The 21,550-nt window shown below is 35.1% G+C and overlaps 2 protein-coding genes across 2 annotated transcripts; one reads left to right on the top strand and one right to left on the bottom strand.

Annotated features, from left to right (window-relative positions):
- Positions 1-1,681: 1,681 nt before the first annotated feature.
- LOC133528372 (single-strand selective monofunctional uracil DNA glycosylase) lies at positions 1,682-4,715 on the bottom strand. The gene is made up of 5 exons (XM_061865739.1): positions 4,348-4,715; positions 3,831-3,950; positions 3,609-3,752; positions 2,751-2,906; positions 1,682-2,054 (listed from the first exon to the last, which is right to left on the bottom strand). The coding sequence occupies exons 1-5, from the start codon at positions 4,618-4,620 to the stop codon at positions 1,947-1,949; spliced, it is 801 nt and encodes a 266-aa protein (XP_061721723.1). The 5' UTR covers positions 4,621-4,715; the 3' UTR covers positions 1,682-1,946.
- Positions 4,716-10,841: 6,126 nt separating this feature from the next.
- LOC133528614 (HSPB1-associated protein 1 homolog) lies at positions 10,842-21,156 on the top strand. The gene is made up of 6 exons (XM_061866060.1): positions 10,842-11,287; positions 11,631-11,767; positions 13,190-13,314; positions 15,977-16,101; positions 18,213-18,323; positions 19,690-21,156. Exons 1-6 carry the CDS (start codon positions 10,961-10,963, stop codon positions 20,080-20,082), a joined length of 1,218 nt encoding a protein of 405 aa, XP_061722044.1. The 5' UTR covers positions 10,842-10,960; the 3' UTR covers positions 20,083-21,156.
- The last annotated feature ends 394 nt before the right edge of the window (positions 21,157-21,550 follow it).

The following is a 21,550-nucleotide window of genomic DNA, read 5'->3' as shown; positions in this document are numbered from 1 at the left end:
ACTTAATTCAGGCCATTCATTGAAAAAATATCATTAAGTTACCAATGTTACTGGTCCACTCCAACCAAGCATCAGAATACTTTGTACCTAGTCACTTATTGCATCTTAAGCATAAAACAGATCTGTTTGAAAATTTGTAATTTCAAGTTTAAAGTTTCCATTCCAAGTTTCAAAATTTATTCAGTAGTAGTTACACATAAAACTTAGTCTTAAGCAATTTGCCTAATTTATAGTACAGAGATATTCCAATATCTCTGAGACCACTCTTACATGCTAGCTTGGTAAGGTTTTGCTCACACTACTGTTTTTATACAGGCTAAAAATGTTAGATATTTACATGTATCGGCTAGATCATATTTTATATGTAGATAATTAAAAAAGTCATTTAGATATCAGGAGAATGCTGTTAAGAAATTTTATTAACTTTCACATTAGTCTATTCAAGACTTGTCAGGAACTGACACAATTTCAGGTACTCAAAATATTAATAAAAGATACCTTGACAATGGAAACTTAACAACTTCCACTCATGTGAGTAATATGGAGTTATATTGTTTCTGGATAATAGAAGGTATGATTTAAATGTTAAAATATTTTTCTAAAATTATGCACACTGAATAAATTATTTTAATTTATTGAACAAACAGGTAAAGCGACTTAAAACTTCTCTTAAATAGGTACATACCGACTTCAGAAAGTATAAACTAGGATTTTCCATAGGTATACATGTGCAATAGCTGAGTGCATGAAACAAATCAGCCTAAATAATATATTTTCGTGATGATTAACAAACGGACAACTTTTACAATAATAATACTAAACTATTGTACCAATTTTTTTAGTTTTTTTTAATTAACAAGTTTATTTTTCGTCTTGTTTGCGTTGTACACGTATGTACGTAAACCGCCGTAGGTAAGTTTTGTATGAAGAGAAACTTTTACGAACGCCTTATATTGGGAGAGTTTTAATCCTGCAACAAACATATGGAAGTATTAGGTAGATGTTGCGAAAGAAAGTAGGTATAATCAAGGTTCTTAAACGTCTTAAGATTGTTTAAAAAAGTTACCTTTGAAAATATTTGAGGACTTCATCTGTTGATATTGGGAACAATCGAATCAGTTGCGGTTTCGAGGGCACAATTCGTGGTCTTATTGGATATATTGAGGCATACGTTTTATCTTTATTTAAGCCTTTTAACCCTGAAACAGAAAAAACTGCACATTATCTTAAAAATTCTCCGGGATCTTGCAGTAATTATCATAACCTCAAAATTTTCTAATGGTTAAGATCAACGAGCATGATTTTACTTACATTGTAGGCATCTTGACTTTGCTTATGGTCATGCACAATATTATTTAATATATTGATATTTATTTTAATGCTGGGAGCAGAAATTTCTCTTGAATTAGCACCGATTCGGAATGTAAACAAACAAGATGGACGATCCACATTCTACAGATAAAACACAGATTACACGCGATTTTGGAATTATTCGAACACAGTGTTGCTAGCCCGCGATTTTTCAAATTTGCCGCGTTTTTCTACTGACAAGATTTGCTTGACCAACTATAATAATAAAATTTCTATATTTGCGGTAGGCTATCAGCAACAGTAAAATTTTATATTGTACTAAAATTAGATTACAGAAATTGAGGAAGGTAAATAAAAACATGGACAAATATTATTTTTTAGAGATTTTAATCATACAAAATAGTAAATGAGATCACAAAATCGCAAATATAGGTACCTACTTAAACTTTACTGTATACTTAATCATATCTTATAGTTGACTTACATAGAAACATATTTCAAATAATACTCTCATACAACACAGACTTCTCAAGTTCTCATACAACCTACATTATTAATAATTCTTAAAAGTATAAAGTTTCTTATAAAATTAAAATCACGTATTTATTTTTGTTATTAAATTTTAAATTAGTTTTTCATTTGTAATATTGCATTAGATTTAGATTTTTCAAGTATTCTACAGCTTTTTTATCCCAGTCATTGTTGTTCACGGCCCTGGGGCTTGGATGTGGAATGTATAGTATCTGAAATTAAACAATAAGTAATTAATATAGGTAGTAGAATTTTATATGGCTACGGACTTTAATTGATGAGCCACCAAGGTTTAATTTACATTGGATGTTTCATAGCTTAATTATTGAACAATGGGGTTGGCTGGTCAAAGTATTTAGATGGAGCCAACATAGGTTTTAGATGTCAATACTAAGAAGTGTCAAATTTTTGTTTTAGAATTTGGTAGTCCTTTGAGACAAATGTTATAGATCAAAACTAGAGACAGGTAAAGCCTATGCTGGCACCATTATAGACATACAGTTGCTAACCCCAGTAAATTAGCTTAGATCCTAAATAGCTTTATGAATGTATCACCATCTTTAGAAGAACTACACAATAAGCAATATTATCTTAACAGGGTCTTGCCTTCATTACAGCAGTAGCTTTGTGACCAGCTTATTCCAGTCAGCCAATGCTTTTAGGGCTGACATACACCAGATGCATATTCAAATAAAGAATATATTTATTTCAAGAATTTGGCATTACAAGAATTACAAAATATATGTTCTTGTGTACAGAGCTGAAGCCATACTTCATCTGCATGTGGTGTGGCCAGACCTAGTTAACTCCTCAGGCAGCAAACATCATTACTGAGTTGTTGCAATGACAACTTTGAGTTAGTAATTTAAATTTAATTTGAAGCTCGAAGGGGGTAGCAGATACATTACCTGATAGGTTTTATGTGGACTGTGCATCTTCAAAGCTTTTAGGGCTCTTGTTTCACAAAACTTTCCAACGGCTACGATAGTTTTTACATCATACAGTTCCAGGACTTTAATGAAGATAGGATCACAGATATCAAATAAGGCTTGCATTTCTGAAACCTAAGAAAATATTAAATGTTAGTTATAATTTCGCTCAAACTCCAATTACAGACAAAATATTTTTTTTGTGTCATGCTAGTCGTAATTTGAATATTCTATCCAGATTTGGACATTGATGTATTTAATGGTTCCATTCTTTTAGTGAAGCATAAATTAGCAAATTTATTTTTTAATCCACTTTTATCCTTGTTTAATTTTATTTTTACAAGTAACAGTGATGCAATCTGTCCAAGTGCTTAAGTATTTACGTAACCTTTATTTTTACTGTTAGTATTGGTAGCAGTTCTAAAACTTAGATAAGCTTTAAGTTGTATAAAATTGTATTTTTTAAAATGAATAAGTTGTGCGTGATAGCATTGTGAACTTGCGTGCAAAGTTTGTTATATTGTTTATTCCATTTATACCTGTAATTGGCTTTGTAATGTTATCTAAATCTGCATAATGTTTTTGTAGCTGATTGTACTCCTTAAAATAAATATATAATGATAAATCTTTATTTTTAATAATTGTTTTAGAGTTAGACCAACCTAATTTGGCAGTGATTTTGACAGCCCAGACTGTGAATGTGTTATGCAAACATCATAATTTGATACAAGTTTGATGTAAAGTAACCCTTGCACAGTCTCGGCTATCAAAATCGCTGCCAACTTAGCTTGGTCTAACTCTACCTAATAAATTTATTGTTTCAACAGAAATACTTACCCTGAAATCTCCAGGAGTAAGATTGCAACCATTATTCTTCATCCATTGCTGGGGCAGGTAATTGTAGACAAAACTAGTTCTAAAAAAGTTCTCCGGAGTACCACAGACTTCCTTGAATAATCCCCAAAATCTTTTCCCACTTACCTTAAATTACATACAATTGCTAATAAATGATTCAATCAAGAAATAAACCAGAAATTTCAATCTTTTTTAAATTCTTACCTCGGTCCTGGTACACTCAAAACCTTGTACTGGGCGGTCTTTGATTTCATTGTCAGGTTTATTAACTGGCCCTAGAATGCCTAGCCAGTCTCTGACTGAACTGATTTCCCCGAATGGCACCTGAAATGAGAAGTATTAGCTAATTAATATAAAATTATGTACCTGTACCTGGCCTAGTATATGAATAATTAGTTTGTCATCATGTATACATTTTAGTAATAAAACTTCTGTGAGACACAGACATTAAATCAGTATTAAATATATTTTAAAAAAATGGGTCATCCACATATTTAAGTTGAAAATTAGCCAACATGAATTCGCTCAATAAGGAGGAGCTTCAATGGGAGCATGCATTGGCAGTCTGCTTCGGTCCACCAACGCGTGCTCCTGTTGAAACTTCTCATTATGGAGCGAAACATGTAGAGCAATCTTTGATATGTGAATGACTTAACAATAATTTTAATGTATTTAACATGCTTAACTTTCTTTAATATTGTATTATGATTATTATACTTACTCCTGTCTGTGACATGCCCCATGGACCAGGGTTCATGCCAAAGTACATTACATCCTTTTTCGTGTTACAGAACTTTTTGATATACATTTCAAAAGTTTCCCGCGCGTATAACGTAGGATTGTAGATGCATTCTACAGATCGAGGCAATTTAATTTGTTTCAAGGAGAAATTTAAATCATCTATGAGTTCTAGGAACTCATCGCCTATATCCTTGGATGCCTTTTGAATTTCGTTGTGATTAGAAAAAAAAGAAGACACTACTTCAGCTTCCATTGTTTACCTTTATAACTTAGATTAAAGTGTAACTTATTTCATTTTGCTATTACAAAATAACAAACATTTGCTCGCTAACAACACAAATGCCAAGCTCCCGCTTGTTTTGACTTTTTAGAAGAAGCGTTCAGTAACCTGAAAGGCTAAAACCTAAAACGTGATTATTTGAGCACTTGATTTTCACATTGTATTGCAGTAGTATTGTCAAAAGCCAATGATAAAAATAACCAAATTTACACATCCACATCCATAGGACTTTTTTTTGCTATCTTTTTGCTTTTCTGAAGTATTTTTTTTTATTAAAATTAGTATATGGAGTGTGGAATTATCTCCACCTTCCGTAAATTAGTATTGTGAACGCATGTTATTTAATGGTGCAACGTTCCAAAACACATAAATATGTATTTTACTTCGCTAACCTAATGTATTTGTATACTTATATTTAAAAAAAATGTTGAAATGTATTGAGATATTTTGATATTCTTTAAACTTTTCTGTTTTTTACGTATGCATTTAATCAATCAAATGTTTTTAAATGTTTGATGAAATTTTCGAACATTCAGTCTAAGCTGTCACTGTCACTAATCAATACTGTCAATACAATAGTGACAATAGTTGAAAGAAAAAAAGCGCGGGAAACGTGAAACGCGGCGGTCCAGTTTTAGGTTTCTTGTAAATTTAATTTCCATTTTAATATTATAGATCAGGGAATCAGTAATTTGTATATAATTTTTCACATAGTTTGTATATATTGTTGTATTTGTATATATAATTAGTGTAATTTCGTCGTAGTTGGTAAGTTTTTTCGTATATATGTAATGGGGGATGACGATCCTCCCGACCCTGGAGGTGATAACCTCCAGGTCGGAAGTAATGTTATTATCGATTCAGCAATGGACACGGACTCTTCTGTGGGGAGCAGAAGTGAATTGAAAAGAAATAAGAGTCACAAAAGATGCAAAACATGTAATAAAAAAAGAAGGAAAAATAATGGCGGGGACTATTCGTGCGATTGTCAGAACATCATACAAGAAACCCAAGCTCCTTCAAACTCTAACATTCAGGTTACCAAAAACTCTTCGGATAACTTAAATACAAAAAATGACTCTTCTAATACCAAGGTTGGCAGGAATTTATTTTCATCTTCCGATGTTGCTCCCTTCACGGTGCACGTACAAATGAAACAAACAGATGCAAAATCATCTCTGCACCCGGTGTCCTTTGGGAAATTTTTACTAAAAAAAGGCTTCAGAAACATTATAAATGGAAGTGTTAAGCGCATTGGTAGGACACGTATAGCGATGTCGTTTTCAAATTACGTTGACGCAAACTTATTTGTTACTGATACGTGTCTTGAATCAGAAAATCTTACCGCATACATTCCGTCGTTTTCTGTGACCCGTATGGGCTTGGTTCGAGGTATTCCAGCACAGTGGTCGGAGGAGGAAATAGTTTCCAACATTTCCGTGCCCATGGGGTGTGGAAAAGTATTAAAAGTACGACGTTTGAACCACAGAGTTGTGGTTAACGGTTCTGTTACCTGGCAACCCTCAGAGACAGTTGTATTGACATTTGACGGTCAAGTATTACCGAAACGAGTCTTTTCATGCTACAACTCTCTTGCCGTTGAATTGTACATTTTTCCTACCATTCAATGCTTTTTATGCTGTAAATTTGGACATACCAAAAATAACTGTCGTTCGAAGCCTAAATGTTTCAAGTGCGGGGAAATGCATCCTGGAAATACCTGTGCAGTGGAGGAGGAGGATGCCATTTGCTGTTTATGCAATGGCTTTCACTTTGCCACAAACAGGTCATGCCCAGAACATGTAAGGCAAAAAGAAATTAAAGTCAGTATGGCAAATAACTGCATCTCCTATGGAGAAGCCGTTAAACTGCACCCAGCTATATCGAAATCGTTTGCTGATATGGTTAAGTCACAACCACATATACAATCAAATTTACCACATAATAGTGCTCAAAATTCAGTTACAAACCCTAGTTCGAATATGCGCCCTCCTAGCCATAGCAGCAGAAAAACTATTTTGTTGAAACCTCGTCCTTCTGTTAAAAAGACTACCCATGGCTATGATGTGGCTGCACATCGGGCCATAATAAGTGAATACTCCATCCCTTCTCCTGCAAACGGTTGTGCTCTACGTCAGGAAACAGAAAAGGAAGAACGACTAGTAATCGCTGAGTCTATTGAGGCCTTAAGAACTCTTTTGTCCAAGCCAAACCTTACTTTACCGTCCCACGTTGCCCCTATGATTGACTCTCTTACATTTGCAATTAAAAACAATGGACAATATAATACAATGGAATTGCAGAAGCATAATCAATAAAAAACATGATTTCATTCATTTACTAAATAAATTTAAACCTTGTGTTTTTGCCCTATCTGAGACATGGCTCAAGCCTGGAGCTCTTCTAAGAGCTACTGGCTATTCATGCCTCAGAGAGGACCGTCCTGACGGGTGGGGTGGAGTAGCTTTACTCGTCAGGAATTCTGAATCATTTTCATCTCTTCATCTCCCATCTCATAGTGATGATTTTTCAATTATTGCTGCCATTGTAAATAACATCTGCATCCTCTCTGTATATATTCCTCATCAATCATCTTCTATTTTTAATGAATTAGAACAAATAATTTCCTCTCTACCTAGGCCCTTGTTGATTCTAGGAGATTTCAATTCACACCATCAGTTTTGGGGCAGTTCAGTATCCAACTATAATGGACATCGTGTTTTAAAAATCTTAGATGATCACAATCTTTGTGTCCTGAATACTGGCTCTCCAACTCGCCGTACAGCGCCTACAGAATCACCCAGCGCTGTTGATCTATCCATTTGCTCTGCTGAACTGGCATCTTCTTTCACCTGGCAAACTCTAGATTCTACATTTGGTAGTGATCATTTTCCAATTATAGTCTCATTTCCTTCATCTACACGACCATCTCCGAAACCTAGCCCTAGGCTTAAATACAATCTATGTAATGCTGACTGGAAAAACTTTAAATGCTGTGTAGAGAAGAAATTATTGTTTTTGCCTAGTTTAGATGATACTGACGTAGTTGGTTGCTCGGTTGCTTTGGCCCGGGTGATCACAGAAGCAGCTGATGATGTATTTCCTGTAAAAAATACTGTAATTAATAAAATCCCCTCTCCTCCTTGGTGGGATCAGGATTGTTCCCAAGCCATTAAACAACGAAAGGAGGCTGAAAAACTTTATCGTCATTTTATGACTACTGAAAACTTTGAGTCTTACATGCAGGTCGCACGTGATACTAAAAAATTGTTACGTAGGAAGAAATATGAAGGTTGGAGACGATTCTGTGCGTCTCTCAATCCTAATGTAAAACCTTCCATAGTTTGGAACAACATCAAAAGGTTCAGACATGCATTCAATGAACCCTCAAGGCGTACACTGCCTCCTAATCTTGCACAACAATTTATAGACAGACTAGCACCTTCATCTGTTCCTGAAGAGTTTGTGTTCCAACCTGCAACCTTCTTATATGATCCTTCCTTAGACTCCACTTTTAATTGCCCTTTTAAAATGGAGGAACTAAAAGGTGTTTTAAGCAATTTAAAAGATAGTGCTCCTGGTGAAGATGGTGTGCCTTACTCATTTTTAGTAAATGCCAGTGATGGCATACTTACTTATTATCTGAGCATAATAAATTCGGTTATCCAGTCCGGTATAGTCCCAGATTCATGGAGATCCCAGATAGTTATTCCTATTTTAAAACCCAATAAACCAGCATCAGATGTTTCTTCCTATCGCCCTATTGCCCTTTCCTCAGTATTTGCAAAAGTAGCTGAACACTTAATTAAAAACAGGCTAGAATTTTTTGTTGAAAAGAACCATTTATTATCTCATAGTCAGTTTGGATTCCGAAAAGGTAGATCTACTTATGATAGTTTGTCAATATTAATTGCAGATATAAGACTGGCATTTTCTAAAAATGAGTCAGTAGTAGCTGCTTTTCTGGATATAAGTGCTGCTTATGATAATGTATTAGTTTCAGTGTTACAGGAAAAGCTTTTCAAGTTAGGCATTCCACAAATGTTAAGTCATTTTGTAATAAACCTTTTATCTGAACGGTCCATCAGTCTTATAAATGACAACAATAGAATTTCTCGTTTAGTGTGGAGAGGACTACCACAAGGGTCTGTATTAAGTCCATTATTATACAATATCTATACATCTGATTTAGAGTCATCTCTAAATGGTACTGTTAGGGTCTTACAGTATGCCGATGATTTATTACTTTATTCATCAAATCTTTCTCCTGAACAGGCTAGTAGATCAGTCACTTGTTCCTTATGTTTCTTGAGGTCATGGTTAGATTCTAATGGTTTAGAACTTTCTGTTCCTAAAAGTGTTGTAGTTTTATTTACTAGAAAACTATTTCCTCCTCCAATCAAAGTGCAATTTGATAACTACTCCATTTCAGTAAAAGATAAAACTAAATTCCTTGGTGTAATTTTAGATAGTAAATTAACAGGTCTCCCACATTGTGAGTACATAGTTTCTAAATGTGAAAAAAATATTAATATCCTTAGGTGTGTTTCTGGAGTTTGGTGGGGTTCCCATCCTTTTTGTATGAAACTAATGTACAATGCCTTAATAAGAAGCATTTTAGATTATGGGACATTTTTGTTAGAGCCTGGATATGTCGTTGGCTTCCAAAAACTAGATCATATTCAATCTAAAGCCTTGAGAATAATTTGTGGTGCCATGAAATCAAGCCCTATCAATGCTATGCAAGTTGAGTGTTGTGAGCCTCCGCTCCATTTACGACGCCAATATCTTTGTGATAGATTTATTTTCCGTTGCTCCCAATTCTCTAATCACCAACTCTGGATTATCTTGTCTAACCTTCTACTTCAAATAAGTACATCCAACTATTGGAAACACAAGAGCCCTCCTTGCTTAATCAAAAGTTTTCAAAAACTTAAATCTATTTCAGCTCCCACTGTTAGCTCTTCATCACTTCCCATTTTTCAGCATGAATATGAGTCTCTTATACTAGTTCCACCAGTTCTCCTGGATATAGGTATATCAAAGAATGATATAGATCAAAATCAACAATTTCTGAGTTTTATTGATACTGATTGTCAGGGTGCTAACCATATGTATACAGATGCTTCTAAGATGTCCACCAATGGTTGTGTCGGTATTGGTGTGCTTCACATTCAATCTAATATTTACCAAAAGATAAAATTGCCTCCAGAATCCTCTGTGTATAGTGGTGAGTGCTTTGGAATCCTTAAAGCATTAGAGTTTATCATCATAATGCATCTTAAAAAAACAGTCATTTTTTCAGACTCTTTAAGTTCTCTTCAATCAATATCTAAATTTCCTTTCAAATCTAAATCTAATAACCCAATTATTTATCAAATCCGTAGTCTACTGCAAAAATGTCATCTTAAAGGTTACTCGGTTTCCATTGCCTGGATCCCTGGACACAGAGGGATTAAAGGTAATGAAAGGGTGGATGACTTAGCTCGAGATGCCATTAGTTCTGGAGACATGTTTCCATTTAAGAATGTTGCGGAAGACCTGTTGGCACTGCCTAAAATATACCTAAGAAAGGAATGGACAAAATTATGGGCATCTGGTGCGGGTGCCGCTGCGTTACATTATCGGAGCATACAAAGATCAATTCCTGCCAAACCTTGGTTTGCTAAAATCTCTTTGCCAAAGCCTGCAACCAGTATGTTAATTCGAATGAGATTGGGTCACGTATGTACACCGGAACACCTGAAACTACAAAATCGCGTGGCCAGTTCCGCATGTATTTGTGGAGCTGATCCCGCTGATCTTAATCATATATTCTTTTCAGGTAATTGTAACCTATATGACCGTTCTATATTATTAAGACAGCTGTCAGATTTAAAAGTTCCGTTTCCCACATCTATTAGAACACTCCTGTATATTAATAATTCTTCTCCATATATATTTAAATCATTGTATTCATTCCTTTCACGTCATAATATAAAATTATAATTTATTATAATATATTACCATTCCCTGATCCTTGTCCAAATTCCGACATATCCGTTATAATGTAATCCTTTAATTCCGTTTCCCCGTTTTACTCGTTTGGCTGAATGCGCCAGGAGCGCGATGCCATAAAAAAAAAAAAAAAAAAAAAAAATAGTTGAAATGAAATACTTGCATTGCACTCATTGCATTAGAATCAAAGAGCATATAATCACTACGTTTTAATTAGAATCTTCAGTTCTCCCGATTGTCTCTCTCGACCTCGGACTTTTGTTCGACAGTCTCGAGTTATCGGCTGTCCGTACTATAAATAACATTAATTAATAAAATGACTGAAACGTTGTCTAGCGATTTAGTTCGCAAAGTTACTCAAAATATGACTATGCCGCTTGTGTTTCGAAATTATATATCAGACTGGCCATTATACCGGTGGGACATGGAAAAATGGTGTTCAGCTTTTGGGAATAAAGAAGTACCGTTTAGATGTTTAAGGAAGCATCTGGTATCCGACGAGCCCTGCTGGGAGAGGAAATGTGAAATAAAATCTATGACCTTTAAGGAATTCATCACCCAGGCTCCTACTAGTGAACATTGGATGTATTTCGATTATAAACATTTACCCCAGTGGTTTGACGAACACGCTGAGTTTCTTAAGGTGGGTTGAATAAGTATTCTTTTTAACCTCTTTGGCATTTTAAAAGGACATGGCATTGATGGCAGGCTAAGATCTAAATTTGTTGTGGGAAATGTTGCCCACCTATGTTGCCCAAGCCTAGTATTGTCTTAGACAACATCCTTGCGTAGCACTTGTAGATGCCCTTTAAGTCTTATGATTTAATTAAAAACAAAGCTTCTTTCTTATTTTCCTCTTGCTTTTCTATGTAACATGTGTTTTGTAAAAACATAGTTGATTATTATAACACAAACTTTGTAATTTGTATTATATTATGCTCTTGAGAATATATTTGTATTTTTTTCAACCCTGTTTTTTTCTTTAGGAAGTGTCCTGGCAGAAGTTTGGCTACCCTGATAAGGGAGCTGCAGATTCAACTCTTTGGGTTGGCAGTAGTGGGGCACACACCCCGGCACACCAGGACACTTATGGGTACAATATTGTAGCCCAACTTTTTGGAAAGTAAGATATGTGGCTGCACACAACCAATATTGTCAGTTCTATTAATATTAATTTTGATAGGTATAACTATTATCTAATTGTCTTATAAGTGTTTTTTAAATTATATACTGTTTAATTTTAAAACATGAGTACTATTTAAAAAACATAATTCTATTGAAACATGACACACAGTCCATAATATACACAACAAATTACAAATAAAATTAAAAAATAAAGTATGAATTATTATATGTGGTTGATAAATCATACTATAACTAAATAAGGGTTAATGTAATTATGACTCACAACAGTTTAAATGTTTTTAATGACAACAATTTATTCATTATCAACCACACTATTTGCAAAAAAATAATTACTATTTTTCTAATAGTCAAGTCATAAGTTCTGTAACAGAGATTTTTACTGATAAAAAAGTTATAAGTAGATTCATATATATATGGGTTGAAAGCTTATTTAATGCTGAATTACTTACAATATAATTTAGAGTAATTTGCTGTCTTAGTTTTGCATAATTCTGTATAATATAAAAAAAAAGTTACGAAAAAACATCCAAAAATATGCAGCCTCTTCAAGATGATTTTAATCCCTATTTATTTATTTTTCTCTTTTACACAATTTAATCTTACATGGAACAAAAGCTGGAATTCTCTAGATATATATATATAGTTCATGTGTATAGGACTGTCAAAATTGCAACTGTACATGTTTTACCATACCTACTTGTTAGATGGCAGTCAAAAATGAGCACCCGCACTACTGAAAAGTACCCTAAGTTTGAAGCTGAAGTACAGAACTAAATGCTGGTGATAAAATAATGTTCTAATAAACTAGGTTCATACAAATAAACAATTGTACCTATTTTATTAGTACCTGTATTTTATTAAATAACGGGCTGTTGGTGTGATGAGGCCAAGACATTTATTGGGGAAGTGGGCAGATGCATGTGGGAGTGTGGTCATGACCCTCGCTCTGGGTCGTTTTTGATGCAGAGGTTGTCCATCGCTGTTCAACGTGGCAACGCAGCGAGCGTGATGGGCTCCTTTGCATCTGGAGGGGCGCGGGGCGAGTTGTGAGGATAGTTTTTGTGTGTCAGTTAGATTTAGGATTTAGTTAAGATTTTTGTGTTTGTATAACTTTATATCTATAATAATTAGAGTAACTTATACATACTGTGCCTTAAACTGTTTATTGACAAGTTTTTACAGAGAGTAAATTATGACATTAATGCATAAGAAAAAAAAATGATTAGTTTTTATTTATTAATATATTATATGTATATTACATTTTATATAATAATATTTGTATTACATTTTATTAGTTAAAACCTTTTTGACAGAACTTGTGACCTGACTAATTATATAAATTGATGATCATTTGTACAAGTTCTAGTTGCAGTGTTATTTTACTATTTATAAATTGCAGAAAACGCTGGATTCTCTTCCCCCCGGAGTCCGGAGGCATGAAACCCACAAGAGTCCCCTATGAGGAGTCTAGTGTCTACAGTGAACTGAATTTTTACTGCCCAAGCAATATGGAAGCCTTTAATGGTATGTATGCAGTCTATAGAGTGGATTTCCACTGATGAATATTTTAAGTCTAAAACTATACTAAATAAGCTTTAGCTTACACTAAGGATTTTGGAGGTGACTATTTCCTAGTTGTTAAACTAACTTCTAGATAAAGTGTCCAAACAAATATATCTAAGGAAAAAAGGCATACATACATCATCATACATACTATTAAATCAGTGGTTACGAAAATAGACTGGGCTCCGACCTAACTATCAAGAACTGCCAAATTCGGGACCCACCTCTTAGCCATCTTAAATAGGGAGCATGAAATAATATTAGTACTGGCTGTTAACCCGATTGGTCTGCATGTCGTCTTATGGTCCCACCAATGGGTCGCGCGACTCATAGTTTGGGAAATGCTGTGTTGATTTCTGATCCACTGTGAAACCATTTCACTGTGCTACATCAATAGCATTTTACATTAAAAATTAAAATTATTACGACACTTATTGTGAAAGCATTTTATGGTGGGTCACAAATCAGTTTGATTCAGAATCAGAATCATTTATTTTGCTAGAACATTACACAGATGGTACAATTTGTCATGTCAGTAGGTCACATGAATGCATGTTCTGCCACACTTGGCATGCAAAACTTACACTAGGTAATACATTTAGCCTAAGTTTACGATAACATTAAATTTCTATAGCTAATAATTCGATAATTCTGAAGGTAATAAATTATTATTATACAAATTCAAATAAAATATTTTTATTGTTCATACAGTATCTGGAAATATTCCTGCAAGGAGGAATAAGCTTTACTAAATAACATTTCAGCCTTTTTGTGAATTAATTTAAATTATTGCGTTATGTCACTACTTAAAAAAATAAAAAATTTGATTCCATTGTACTCAATACTTCTTTTAATTGTACATACATACTTGACATCGACTACAAAAATATAAGGACTAGGGTGCTTATTTCGTCGAAGTTATATTTATCTATGGGGCACCCCCGCTTAATGTAAAACCCACCACTAAAAAAACAATGTTTTTTTTCAGAATTTTTAAACAAATTTTTAGGGGTTGCTACCGCATTTTGATAATTTGGACCCTCCATACAAAATGTTTTTCTTATTCGATTTTTCGTTGAGTGTGGGATCGTTAAGGTGTATTAATGTGCAATTTAACATAACGCCGCTAATTTGTTTAAATTATTTTATTAATATTTTTGAGGTGTGACCATGGTTTCCGTTACTATAAACACAAATCAAAAATATTTAAAAAAATTGCAATGTTAAAAGTAAAATTGGACATTAAGATGGATCTTGTATGGAAGGTCCAAATTTTCCAAGTACGGGAGCGACCTCAATAATATAAATAAAAATTCTGAAAAAAAAAAAATTGTTTTTATAGTGGTAGAATTTACATTAAGCGGGTGCCCCGTAGAAAAACATAACTTCGACGAAATAAGGACCACCCTATTAAGGACTGTTTACGATCAAGACCCTCCACATACTTCTTATGCTTAGGTGGACCTTATGTCTTTGCAATAAGATTTATAATTAGTCAGTTAACAGTGTTGACAATGGTATACAATATAAAAACAGCAGAGCTAAAGATATTCATCTTTGTTACACTTGTATCATCTAATTAATGTTGTTAAACGGTCATAGTGAAACTGCTGTAAAAGGAACATTAACACATTCACTGCCGGGAACCCACCTGGTTGGCGCTCGTGAACTTTGTTCAGATGCCGGACAACCCGCTGGGCGGGTTGTTTTGTACGCAGCTATAGACCACCTGTTTCTGGGGTAGTGCGCCGTTTTATGTCTGGCAGTGAATGTGTTAAATTATGGATGACATCATTTCCTGTCATACAGCCATATGGGGTAAAGTATTCCCAAGGTTAATGCTTACCTCATTATGTCACAAGCTTTTGTATGTCTCACCTTTAATGACGTAAGTTCCTGGCATATGAGATCACTCTGAGGTAACATTTCAATTCTTTCATGAATTTGTGTGAATTTGCATAATGTTAAGGTTAATTTAAATAGGCATTTATTTACAATCAATAGGTACTATAGATATTTAAAAATTTCTACTAACCATATGTTAAAGTATTCATTACGCAATCAGTATATACAATTATTTAGCAACATATTAGTATTCTAAATAGTTTTTTGAAAACGCGTTTGTTGATTTAGATACAATTTACAATAAGGGGGTTTAGAAAAATGAGAAATTATTGGTACTATAATCTGATCAATCATCAGGTACTTAAATTAGGTAATTAACCACGCCAACAATTTTTCAGTGACAAAAATAGCTGGACAGACTATTAGGTTTCATTCTTAATTTGCTTGTATGCAGTTAGACTAAGTGTGGTTAAGTCATAATTAATGTCAATTCGATGAAAAGTTAGCTTAGACGGAGTCTACACAATCGCAGAACGAGAAAGAAAAAAATGCGGATCATCATCACTTCGAGTATTTCGACAATGAGCAATTACTACGATAACGTTGACGTTGGCACCCATATTATGCTTTTAATAACGATTTTCTTTCGCTATCTAAAGTTTGTCAATTGTAAATGAGCAAATTATTTTTCTCATCCGCTGACTATGAGAAAAATAATATGCGTATTCTTTTTCTACACATTTGATTAGTCTTTAGCATTACTTTCGTCTTGTTATAGGGTTGAGTAGAGGCCGAACGGTGGAGCTGTGCGCGGGCGACGCATTAGTGGTGCCGCGCGGCTGGTGGCACTACGTGCAAAACGTCGACAGTGTGAACATCACGCTCAACATGTGGCTACCGCACGTGAGTCACATTACACTTGTTACAGGGTTGAGTAGTGATAGAGCCCGAGCGGCGGAACTGTGCGCGGGCGACGCATTAGTGGTGCCGCGCAGCTGGTGGCACTACGTCCAGAACGTCGACAGTATGAACAACGCTCAACACATGGCTGCCGCACGTGAGGCACATTACACTTATTACAGAGTTGAGTAATGATAGAGCCCGAGCGGCGGAGCTGTGCGCGGGCGACGCATTAGTGGTGCCGCGCAGCTGGTGGCACTACGTGTAAAACGTCGACAGTGTGAACATCACGCTCAACTTGTGGTTGCCGCACGTGAGTCACATTACACTTGGTACAGTGTTCAGCAGAGGCCGCTGGAGCTGTGCTCGCAGGTGGCTACGTGCACGTCGACTGTGTGAGCACCACGCTCAACATGAGGCTGCCGCACGTGAGTCACATTACACTTGAGTAGAGGACGGTGGAGCTGTGCTCGCTGCTGGCTACGTGCACGTCGACTGTGAGCACCACGCTCAACATGACGCTGCCGCACGTGAGTCACATTACCCTCGAGTAGAGGACGGTGGAGCTATGCTCGCTGGTGGCTACGTGCACGTCGACTGTGTGAGCACCACGCTCAACATGAGGCTGCCGCACGTGAGTCACATTACACTTGAGTAGAGGACGGTGGAGCTGTGCTCGCTGGTGGCTACGTGCACGTCGCCTGTGTGAGCACCACGCTCAACATGAGGCTGCCGCACGTGAGTCACATTACACTTGAGTAGAGGACGGTGGAGCTGTACTCGCTGGTGGCTACGTGCACGTCGACTGTGTGAGCACCACGCTCAACATGACGCTGCCGCACGTGAGTCACATTACCCTTGAGTAGAGGACGGTGGAGCTATGCTCGCTGGTGGCTAAGGTGGCTACGTGCACGTCGACAATGTGAACATCACGCTCACGATCGTTTCGTGTAAGTAATTTACATCACAATATTATTTGATTTACGGATCTGTGTTATTTCAAATAACGAATTAAAAAAAATTAAGTTACCTATATCTATTCCTAATGTATAAAGCAATATACAATTCGAATTGTATCCAAATTTGTTCTAAATTTTAGCATTAAAATAGTAATAAACAAACAAATAGCCTAATATGTTTTTTTATAATGTGTTAGCAGGATACTAAAAGTATAGAACAAAACGATCTATTGCTAAAATACAAGACTTTATTCCTTATAATTTCCTGATATCAATCGGTTTGTTTTTTATAAAGTAAATTAAATCAATCTTATGAGATGGGTCATTGATAAAATGATGTTACCACCAACTTTGCCTCCAGGGGTATCTTAGGCCAAAAAGACATTTTTAAACAAAATAGTTTATGTAGCCAAATGTGGAAGAATTTTGCTACCTGACAGTAGCGGTACGGTACCTACTATTGTAAAATTTTTGCGACTTAAATAAATAGATACGACCAAAAACGGGTAGGTAACATTGCGGAGAAGTTTAAATAGTTAACCCAAATTTATTTGAAGGGATCGTTTTGATTGCCCTCTATTTTGAAGAGATCCTTGTTTCAATGCCGTACGTGCTGTATTTACCTACAGAAGCGACGTGGGAAATGTTGGCACTTGATGATTTTACCCGCCATCAAAATTGCCAAAACAGTGGGTTAAAAGATGTGATGGTTTTTATATTATTTCCGCAAATAAAATCATGCATATGATCACAATGGATATAGTAAGTAAGAAAAAGGCGCGGTGTCTATGCGGGAAATTCATCTATAGCCGTGTGAACGATTTTATAATTTATCGTACAAATTTTGCTGTCACTACGGTATTCGACAAAACCCCTTTTACGGTATACGGGAAAAATTTACGCCGTCGTGTTAACCTAACTAAAATGTTATCAATACATACATGTTTTTTTTCGAGAAAAGCTGGTAATGTTGGCTGATGATATTTATTTTTCTAATGATTGCAACAAACTTCATTTTGTTATTTCCTTTTAAGTCACAGTTGGTAATTAATTAACAGAAATAACAACTATCTCGAATATTCTAACATTAATACATGCATCTATGGTCTCGAATTGTCTGTTTGGCCATAAAACGTATTTTGTTTTCGTTTTCAGGAGAAAGACAATTCAACCCGAGTTTCGGAAGCCCTGACCAAGATAATGGTCGCCCAAGTGTGTAAAGACCTCCCCCAAGGCACGGCCAAGCTGCTTGTCAACCCTAACGAGGTGTGTATTGCACTCGATAGCAATCTAAACGTGTTGGTTTTTATTGAAATGTACAGTGACCCTTATTTCATTGCTTTTGACAACGCATAGGAGACTCGTCTCAGTACCGCCGGCCTTCCAGGGGCTGAAACCTGCCGTTTATAGCGTACTAGCTTATTATTTCGAGCTTAAGCCTTCGGCCTTAAAGTCATTAAGGTAGGGTATAAATATTGGTCCTTTATCCGTAATAATATTTAGACCATGGCTAAAATATCATGTCTATTATTTTAAGTTGTATCTTCGTAAAGGAACGTGTTTTTAGCTGTTAAAATATTCGCTGTTTTTACGTAATGCTAATTACCAGTAATTTTTTATCTGAAAAGACAAGTATTAAAATAGCATTGGTACAGCGCCAATTCGCTGCGATTGCAAAATGCATTTTACCAGCCACGCAATTCAAAAAGGGCTTACTTTGTAACTGTGTTGCGACACTTGTCGCTGTTCTAGTGTTTGAGTTTAATTCTTATAACAATGTCAAATCGGGTTTGACATGCTGTAACTTTTCTCACTCTATCTAATTTTGTTACTGTCTGGCACTCTCAGTTCGAACGTACTTGTAGGCTTCTATTCGAATTTCAATTAATTTAATCTCATGGTCAGACTAGTGTTGAAACTCTTTAATAATTACAATTTAATTATTATTTAAGATTGAAACTATCGCGTGATTGAACATAATTGAATCTGTTGTGTGTGTGTGTGTGGGGGGGGGGGGGGGGGGGGCGGGGGGTGTTATAATTGTTGTAGGGTTTACACAACAATTATGACACACCCACAAAACAATTATAAAACAATTAAAAATTATTGTTTGAGTTTAAACTAATCATGGGTACCTTGAAACTTTTTGTAATGCAGCAGTCGTGATTTTCCTGTAAAATAGGGACCAATGACTGAACTGAAATGGGCCAATCATTTGGTACTCTGCCCTGTTCTTATAATGGTGTTAAACTTTACTCTATTCAAAAGTCTAGTTCAGCCAGGACGGCATTTTTGTCGTTATTTATTACATTTAAACTTTATTGCACAAACAAAAAAAAATGTAATCTAATAGCGGGCTTAGTGCCAAAAGGCATTCTCTACCAGTCTACCATTGGGCCAAACAGAGACATAAATGTAAATGCAGGAGACATTAAACCTTAAAGTCAAATATTATATGCAAACATAATAAAATGAACCTACAAAAATGTGGTTAAATGTACTACTACTCATATAATATATGGATACCTTACAAAAGATAAACTGATAGTAAGTACTATAATAATATACTTTAGGTATTTAAATTCTTCTGATTAGCTTAATTTACCACTAAAAGATTTTTTTTAATTTCCAGGATGACTTATCAGATACCCCCCTAGCAGTGCTGTTTCTCCAACTAGAATCAGTCACCAAGTCGTACCTGGACAGCCGTCGCAAGCTCCGACGAGTCAAGCGCCAGCGCACCTGCGACGACGAAGCCAACCCTCGAGACATCGAAACCTTCGACCTACAAGCTGTACTCAAAGACCACAAAAACTTAGAGGTACCACCCACTATAACCGCTGAGGAACTTATAGAATTATTAAAACAGAATGTAAGAGAGTTTGCGAATACGGGAGTTTCTTTTGATGAGGATGAGATAGATGGCACGAGGAGTCTTTGTTTGACGAAAGCGGTTATAGATGCGTTCAGCGATAATCAAGTTATTGAGTTAGTGAAACAGAATCTCTTTTCTAGATTGAAGTGATGACACAGATTTTTTTCGATGTTTGAGAGACGTATCTATTTTACTCACTAATAAAAATAGATTTAACTATAACTTATAGACACTTTCCACGGAATTGTCTACCGTGTATGACACACGCGATTTTAGCTAAGAATTTATTTTAGTGACAAAGGGATCCATTGAATTGTTCAAATAAAGAGTTATAGATGCGTTCAGCAATAATCAAGTGATTGAGTTAGTGAAACAGAATCTATTTCTAGATTGAAGTGATGACACAAAATTATTTCGATGTTTGAGAGACTATCTATTTTTTTCACTAATAAAAATAGATTTAACTACTTATAGACACTTTCCACGGAATTGTCTACCGTGTATGCCACACGCGATTTTAGCTAAGAATATATTTTAGTGACAAAGGGATCCATTGAATTGCTCAAATAAATAGCCATCGGCTTACACTGCAGAAAGAAAAATTGTACGGAGCAGGAGGCCTACCGCGAAAACCGAAATTCGCAAATTGCGGGGATCTTTCTCTTTTACTCTCAGTGAGACGTAATTAGAGTGACAGAGAAAAATTTCCGCAATTGACGAACTTCGATTTTCGCGGTTATATATAGCCCAGAACCGTGAGATGCTCCTGAAGAAGGGTAATAGATTAATAGACTTTTTTGATTTAATTAAAAAGTTTGTGATTAAACTTGGATTAGGCATAATGGCCTATTAATGCAATGGACTAAAAATCCTGTATTACATTATACTGCTCCTAGAGAGGGAAAAATTTTGATTGAAGTAAAAGTATATTTAGTATAAAAATATTATTTGATTTAAATTTAAGTATTAAGCGAACATTAAAATGGTCTCACTAAGTTTAAATAATAGGACAATGTGATTATTCCACATTATTTTATTTTAGAATCTTTTAATGTGAGAACGAGTTTATTGGTGCTTAGCATAATGTTATGTTGCAATGGATAATGTTTTATTAAAAATGGTGCTATAAGCGCTTACAGGATAAGAATAAGATTCTTAAAAATTAAGCATACAATTTTATTGTACTTAAAAGACTTTTCAAAGATTATATTAAGTATTTCAATAGTTTTTTGTTTTATTTCAATATATTTTTCTAATTATCATAACTGACAGTCAAATCAGTAGGTACATTTACATTATGGACCATGTAAAGTTACACCTTACCCTTTTCTAATTATAGTATGATTTATTGACCACATGCGTGACAATATAATTTCAATCTTAGCATTTCCATGTATAATTCAAATTAGATTGAGAATTTCACGCATAAATTAACTTGTCTCTCACGAAATCTTATTTATGTGAAATGTATTTGGATCTTTTTTGTAAACCTTTATTGCGCGATGGATTTTCTCGATTGGATTTTAATCCTTTTTAAGGTAACACTGACTTTTTTTAAATCCCAGATAAGTAAATGACTGACATTCATGAGAGAGATTCTTTTTTTTTTGGTACCTAC

Source organism: Cydia pomonella, chromosome 19 (genome assembly GCF_033807575.1).
Source record: "Cydia pomonella isolate Wapato2018A chromosome 19, ilCydPomo1, whole genome shotgun sequence".
NCBI classification, from domain to species: domain Eukaryota; kingdom Metazoa; phylum Arthropoda; class Insecta; order Lepidoptera; family Tortricidae; genus Cydia; species Cydia pomonella.
Note: the sequence above shows the minus strand (reverse complement) of the source record. Positions and strands in the feature narration are given on the sequence as shown.